We start from the raw sequence: 7,048 nt of genomic DNA on the forward strand, positions 1-7,048 counted from the left end.
TCAAGTAAAACCTTAACTATAATATCCTTGGTATCTCTAGGAATCTTGGGAACTATAATATCAATCGTAATCGCACAGACCTATCAACTATGGAATTACGTTAGTATCTAGATAATTCTTAGATAAAACGATTACACTAATCGCGTCGCGTAATTAGACGCGTTATCGCGGAAATTATGCATGCTTCGACTGGTTTATTTGAGCAACTGGGGCAAGGGAACAGACAATTAGGGTAATCTAAGCGACGATTTCGGTCTTGCTTACGTGTAATCGCATTCACGATGCAACGGATTGATAATTTCGTGGGAAATTAAAGGATGCTATACTTAAAATTCCTGAGGATACCAAGGATATTTAGAAAGAGAAAAATTTGTTCAAATATCAATCTCAATGAAATTTCATCCTCTTAATGATCTTAATTGCGGATAAGATGCATTTCCACTGCTGGCGTGGAGGAGAAAGTGATCAACACTTTCTGTTTCTTCACTTCCACCTACACCGTGGTAAATATTACGATCAGAGCTGAATTTGCAAAGAAAGGTTTGATGAGAAAACAACGGAATGAATTTCCTAGGTGAAACACATGAACGCCACGTCACTCGAGCAAGGCGAAATTCCTCATCCTGGCGTTGGGCCCGCAGGCAAAGACGACCCCGTGGTGCATCATGCCTACTACCAGTGGGTCCCCTTTGTTTTATTTTTTCAAGCTATCTTCTTCTACGTGCCTCACTACCTGTGGAGGAATGCTGAAGGTCAGTCCCGTTATACGTTCACGCTGCTTCTATACGTCTCACGCGATTCTCCCATTTTCGACATTTTCCTTTTCAAACATTACGTATAGAAGCTTAACATCTTACTTGCTGCTACTCTTCCACAATTATTTCTGCTACTTCTTACACGTGTATTCCATTAAAATAAGGACAAGCTGAAATCCCAGCAGCGAAATTGAAGGAACGTTTTAATTCTTATGAAATTTAGTATACCGGAGCTTTCTCAGTCTGCTAATCACAAATCTGAAATCAAAATTGCATGCGATGAAGCTTTATGATCTTAATAAGAACAAAATTGGTTCTAGCGAGTCAGAACATTCTTTCTACTTTGTACTCGAGTACTTACTTAGAAAATGAGTCCAGTAGTGGTCTACAATCCACTGAAATGTAAAGAATAGGTGCAGAAACTTAACATCTTGCTTAATGCTACTCATTCATAATTAATCTAACTGCTCCTTATACTTGTAGCCTGTTAGAAGATCTGTTTCCTTCTTTAGCGAATGCAGAAGCCCACGAAGAACTTTTTATTTCAGGGTCCGATCAATCCTGACCTTAAACATTTCCAATAGGTCGATGGCATTTAATGTAAAAATATGCGTTGATCCAGGGGGTCGTTTGAAGGCGTTGGTGACGGGTTTGCGTATGGCGTCGATGTCGTTGCACGACACTCCTTTGACTACCGATAACGGCATCACGGTGCCGTCGAAGCAGGAACGTGACGACAAAATTCGACAAATACGCGTCGCTTTTTTAAATCGTATCCATCTGAACCGACCGTGGGCGTACTATCTGGGCCTGTGCGAGGTTCTAAATTTCCTAAACGTGCTGGTGCAAATTTATTTAACCGACTGGTTCCTCGGTGGGGCCTTCCTTGGGCTTGGTCAATCTCTAGCGGATGACAAGTATAATTCTAGAATGATGGATGCCCTCGACGTCACTTTTCCCAAGGTACAGTGAAAGTTCTCAATGAACAAACATCCATCGTAAAGATTATCTTCTCTATAACGTTCCAGGTAACCAAGTGTTTGTTCCACAAGTATGGTCATTCAGGATCGATAGAGACGCACGATGCGTTGTGCGTCATGGCGCTGAACATTGTCAATGAGAAGATCTACGTGTTCCTTTGGTACTGGTTCATCATTCTTGCGGTGATTACTGGTTTGGGACTGGTGTGGCGATTGCTGACTATGCTGTTACATGCCAGGTAATTATTCGCTACCTGAAAAGCTTCCTGAGAAGCTTCCTGAGATGCAAGGTTCTTCCAAATAGGTTTTCCTTGTTGCTCAATCATTTGTACACATCCGCAGGAATAAAGTCTTCAATAAAGTCGTGTTTCAAATGGCCTGCCCAGGGAAATACAATCCCTGGAACGTATTGACGGTTACCCATGAGTGCCACTTTGGAGACTGGCTGTTTCTTTATTACATAGCGAAGAATCTGGACAACTACGTGTTCAAGGAACTTCTGCACAAATTGGCAGAAGACATGCAAGCGAAACGCGACGAATTTCTACGCATTCCTTCCAAAGAGGAGGAGGAAACGTTGAAGATGGTATAATGTATCACTGCGAGAGGCTTTGCCTCGTATGGAACTATCAAAGTATCTGGATCAATTTTCTAAGGACAGTTACGCTATGTTTATACCTTAGATATTGGTCTGGCCTGTTCGAGCGACGTGTACCTAATTAGTCTTGATTTTTACTGATTAACAATTAAGTGTAAATAGATTGCTGTGATCAATTATGTACAGGGACATTGATCATTTCTCTTTATATCACGTTTCATCTTGTCATCTAAACACAGAGTAATTATTATTTATTTAGATCACATGAAAGCATGCTCGGATCATTTTTCTGTCGAAACGCAACTTGATTCGACTTAATGGATAACTATGTTTGAGAATAAATCTGTACAGTTAACGCAACTGGACTTCCTGAGTCTAATCAATAAAGCTTAAACTAACTACTTTAACTTTCTCTCAATCGGGGATCATTGTTGCCCTACAACAATACAAAACATACGAGGAATACAAAGCTTTTCATACTCTTCGTTCGACATGTATCATCTAGAGCCCTCGTATGCCCACTTGTGTGTGCAGGTAAGATTATATTGAACTGACCTTTTGAGCTGGTCGGCAATGGGAGAGATTATTAAATCATGCAGGAGAGGTTGATTGGCTTCGCAACGTGGTCCGAGCTGGAATTAGACCGTTTGGTCTAATGTGATCTGATGACTACAAACGAACATAACCTAAAAATCTATTTCATTTTGTGCGCTGAATTGCATTGGAACGTTACCTCGAATTTTCCCTGTTCAAAATCTGCACTTAAAAAGCGATAATGTACGTTTAACAAAAAGGTATTTGCATCTAGATCACTGAAGAAGCTTCAGTGGGCCCAAAAGTGTACAAAAGCTTATATCGCGCATGCGCGTAAAGGAGATCTTTGGAAAATTAAAAAAAAAAAGTTTCAAAATTCAGATTTTCGAAATCTTCTTTATCTTGAATATCATAGCATAGGTATTAATTAATCATTAAATGATTAACTACTTTTCTTTTCAGAGTGGAGGTGAGGGGGGGGAGGGGGGTAAAGGAAAAAAATTTTTTCTTCCAAATTCACGTTTATTTTATTCTTAAAATACTTTGCCGATACAAACAAAAAAGTGCGAGATATAAAAATTCACAATTCAATGTTCTTCGGTTATCCTAGCGACCGGGGCTGTCTCCTTATCGCACCACGAGAAAAAAAGGAATTTTCTGTAACCTAACCTCAAAACCATAAAAAAAACATGCCCCCTTACGAAACCTCGAAATATCTCGAGAATTACGCATCGGATCAAAAAGAAAGTGAGTAACGAAAGTTGTTCGTCTCGAAGAGAGGCATCCAATGATACCGATCTCGATCCTCATCGTCGCTCCCTTAAGGGTGGAGGGGGGGGGGGGGAGGGAGATAAAAAATTTAAACGACAACCCGAATTTTTTATTACAGATTTGGATTCTCCAGAAAAAAGTACCTCAATTTGACCGACGAGTTTTCGTATTTTGGTTTACAGACGGCGCTGCAATCAACCAAAATCAAAATGGGGTAAAAGATCGTTGAAAATCGGGGATATCTCGATAAATACGCATCAACCGACGATCAAACTATAATAATGTACTTAGTTTCTTTCATATTTACAAATAGAATTACAACGGACTAATTATAATCTTAATTAGAAATAGATCTCCGAAATAATTGAAAACGCTAAGTATGAGAGGTTAGGATTCTTCTGGAACGTTCGACGCATGCGCGGGAAATTTAACCTCGTTCCCGTGCACACGTTTCGTTAATAACACATCGCGTATCTTTTACTTACATCTAGAATCAACGATTTCGCTTACGTATTAACCAGATTGCCAAATATTCCGGACGCGCAATCTTCGCTAATCGATTGTGTCGTTAACTTTAACGGAAAGAAACCGATTACATAACTTCTTGGTCGTTATCGTTATCGATGGCGCGTCTCGAGGAATTACTCGAATGTTTCTGTCCGGAATTAGCGTCACCAAAATCGAAAAAAAAAAACAACAGGACCATTATCCCACAAAAATCGAGGTAACTTATCGTCATTTACACCTTCCTTTTAAAATACAAAATAGACTCCTCACGTTTGTTTTTTAGCAAAAAAAAAATACTAAAATTCTTTCGGGAAATCTCGACGAAGGAGTCGCAACTTTTCCTTTGTTCGTCGCTGGGGAACGCCCTGCATCGAGAATTCCTTTCAACTGAAACCTGTTCTTTAAGTAGGTACAATGACTTCGTTGTTCCATGAGTCAGTATTAAAAAAGAAATGAGAATTCTCTGCAAGAGATTCTTCTCGCGTCTGGGGTTGAGCACCACTGGTCCCAGGTGGCCACCACTGGCCCAAACGTGGGCCGTAACAGACCCCAAGGCAAAATTTTCCTCGACTTAATGACAGACATCCTAAACTTAATGAGAAACTAATCCTCCAGAGAAGCCCGGCGCCCTTTAAGTTCGTAATTGTACAGTTTCGAATTAACATACCCAAACTTTGGATGAGAACAGCCTCAGGAGACATGCCCGGAGTGTTGATTCTGAAATATTGTATGAGGTATTCCGAGAGTGTTTCAAGAGCAAAGGAAGATTTAAGAATGCGTACCGTATTTCCTCCAGTATTCCTGCGTGACGGGAATCCCTATGGGATCTCTGTGAAATATCTCCATGCCGTTGCCATCAATTGCCATGCTCATCGGTCGACTGAATGCACATTTAAGAAAAAAGAACCATAAGCAAGACGTCTGGAGTCCATCATGCCATTCTAACAATGTAATTCTTACAAAGTAATTGGATAATTTATTAACTAGTAAAGTAGGTAGATTTGTCAAGGGTACAGAATTAGATGAATTTCATACAGGTCGGTCCATTAAGTGCACGTGTAAGAAAAAAGAACTGTAAACAAGACATATGGAGCTCCTGATATCATTCTAAGAAACAAAGTAATTGGGTAAATTTATTATTTAGTAGAGCAGATTTATCACAGGACAGAACCGGATGAATTTAATCCATGAAACAAAATGATTTTCTTTGCATCAGTACAATAAGATGATGCTCGTTTCAAGCTAATACTAATAAATATTAATATCAATCAATCTTAAATTTGTATAATAATAATAATAAGATTGTAGTAACGAATATTCACTTAATCATCATTTATAAATATTAATATTTTTATCTTAGGTTATGTTATAATTTCGAAAATTTGAAAATAAATTCCAGTGACTCGTGAATATCCCTGACGTGTTTAACAAAGTTTTAGTTTGAGGATCCACGAGAAGCAGACGCGAGCAGAGTCGACATATATTCGTCACAATTGACACGATTGACCCGCAGGGGTTCTCAACTGGACGCCCATACTGGAAACCGGTTTGACGGGTTCGTATATACAATGGTACATTCCAAAAGAGTGGTGCGCTGACCGCTTAGGCTCATAAACTCGGAGGAAGCTACGTGCTCCAAGCTTTTTCAATAAAATTAAATCATCCGCACTCATTGTTTCAGCTTTTCCACCCACACGATGGAGCATTTAAGCACCGTCTTGGTCCCTACTTTGAATGTTAATCATTTAAAGACAGCAGAAATAAATGAAGAGTTCTCAACGTCGATATAAAGAGGATTCATCCAGTTTTTAAGTGACATATCATTACTGGGAAGCAACAGCGAGATAAAACAGTATCACTCTTTATTACTTTATCGTTTCTCATTTTGTAATGAAGCATGTCTTACTTTAAAGCTACTTCAACTTTAACTATTAAGAATTCTTTACTTAATTATCTCGATACTGATGTCTCTATTAATTAAGATCTGATCTCATCGTGGAATTAATATGAGACTCCATAGAAAAAAATGGGAATAAAATTTACACAGAGACTCACTTTGTTAAATACAATACAAATTAAAACATCGTCTTCGACTAGCTCCTAGAAACAGATCATTAGTTGCCTGTGGATATCATTGAAGGAGAATACTGTACATCTGTTCAACTGGATCTCCCACTCAGTATTAATCAAGAGCACTCAAATTAGAATTTCAAGCTTTACGTAACAGCTCTGAGAACACAATTCACGCCCGCTTGATTTATAAAAGATGTCAGGAAACGGCGTTTACGCGGCGACGCAACAGAATCAAATGATTGCTTACGAACAATAGCTGAAATGCATTATGCAACATTGAAGGCTCTTGAAACAATTTTCGCCTGGTGCACTCATCGGTGCTACTGTTTCAACGGATTGCCATCCGATCGAGATCTCCCCTCTCGTCTCCTTATACTCTCAGTTATACGCAATAAGTTATTGTAAAATATCTTCTAAAATTTGTAAAATGAAAATGTTGTTGTTCGGTACTTTTTCCCTTTTATTTTTAAGAGGATTAAGATTAGAGGTTCCTAATGGTCGATAATGTCTCATAGCGCGATGGAGACCTCTAAAAATAGTCATTTCTCCAACGAAATTACATTTTATCAAGCGTCAGCTGTCCTTAGGCCTCCCTTCCGGGCTTATCTCTGACCCTCGTACAAGAATATGCAGTTATCTGATCCGATCGAATACCCTTACACCGAAACCAAACGCTATCACGGGATAGGTCAGCTGAGACGTTTGGCAAGGGACCTCGCGGAGGCCTCCCTTCACAAATGAAGACGGTAACAACATTCGTTGATCTCTCAATAATGAACATTCTGGAGTGAAACTTTTTTCCCTTGTAGATCTTGTAGAACTCTACAAAC

At 39.2% G+C, this 7,048-nt stretch overlaps 1 protein-coding gene and 2 long non-coding RNA genes across 9 annotated transcripts in view; 2 read left to right on the forward strand and 1 right to left on the reverse strand.

The window, feature by feature from the left end:
• Window positions 1-2,698, forward strand: part of LOC128897070 (innexin inx7) — a 3,261-nt gene extending 563 nt beyond the window's left edge. The window contains exons 3-7 of the mRNA XM_054160742.1: window positions 431-503; window positions 575-752; window positions 1,378-1,718; window positions 1,784-1,974; window positions 2,078-2,698. Of these exons, the coding sequence (XP_054016717.1) occupies window positions 431-503; window positions 575-752; window positions 1,378-1,718; window positions 1,784-1,974; window positions 2,078-2,327 (1,033 nt within the window). The 3' untranslated portion in view covers window positions 2,328-2,698. The remainder of the gene's footprint in view (window positions 1-430; window positions 504-574; window positions 753-1,377; window positions 1,719-1,783; window positions 1,975-2,077) is intronic.
• Window positions 2,699-3,951: 1,253 nt separating this feature from the next.
• Window positions 3,952-7,048, reverse strand: part of LOC128897094 (uncharacterized) — a 10,079-nt gene continuing 6,982 nt past the window's right edge. Inside the window, exons 3-4 of the long non-coding RNA XR_008462196.1 lie at window positions 4,928-5,025; window positions 3,952-4,862 (exon numbers count right to left, since the gene is read on the reverse strand). This is a non-coding gene — a long non-coding RNA (uncharacterized LOC128897094). The remainder of the gene's footprint in view (window positions 4,863-4,927; window positions 5,026-7,048) is intronic.
• Window positions 4,856-7,048, forward strand: part of LOC128897095 (uncharacterized) — a 3,572-nt gene continuing 1,379 nt past the window's right edge. For 2 of the 7 annotated variants that reach the window (XR_008462200.1, XR_008462197.1), the window contains exons 1-2: window positions 4,856-5,272; window positions 5,506-6,964. This is a non-coding gene — a long non-coding RNA (uncharacterized LOC128897095). The remainder of the gene's footprint in view (window positions 5,273-5,505; window positions 6,965-7,048) is intronic. The other 5 variants (XR_008462198.1, XR_008462203.1, XR_008462201.1 and 2 more) reach the window with 5 other exon arrangements.

The sequence above is a fragment of the Hylaeus anthracinus genome, unplaced genomic scaffold (genome assembly GCF_026225885.1).
Source record: "Hylaeus anthracinus isolate JK02 unplaced genomic scaffold, UHH_iyHylAnth1.0_haploid 11978, whole genome shotgun sequence".
In the NCBI taxonomy this organism is placed as follows: Eukaryota; Metazoa; Arthropoda; class Insecta; order Hymenoptera; family Colletidae; genus Hylaeus; species Hylaeus anthracinus.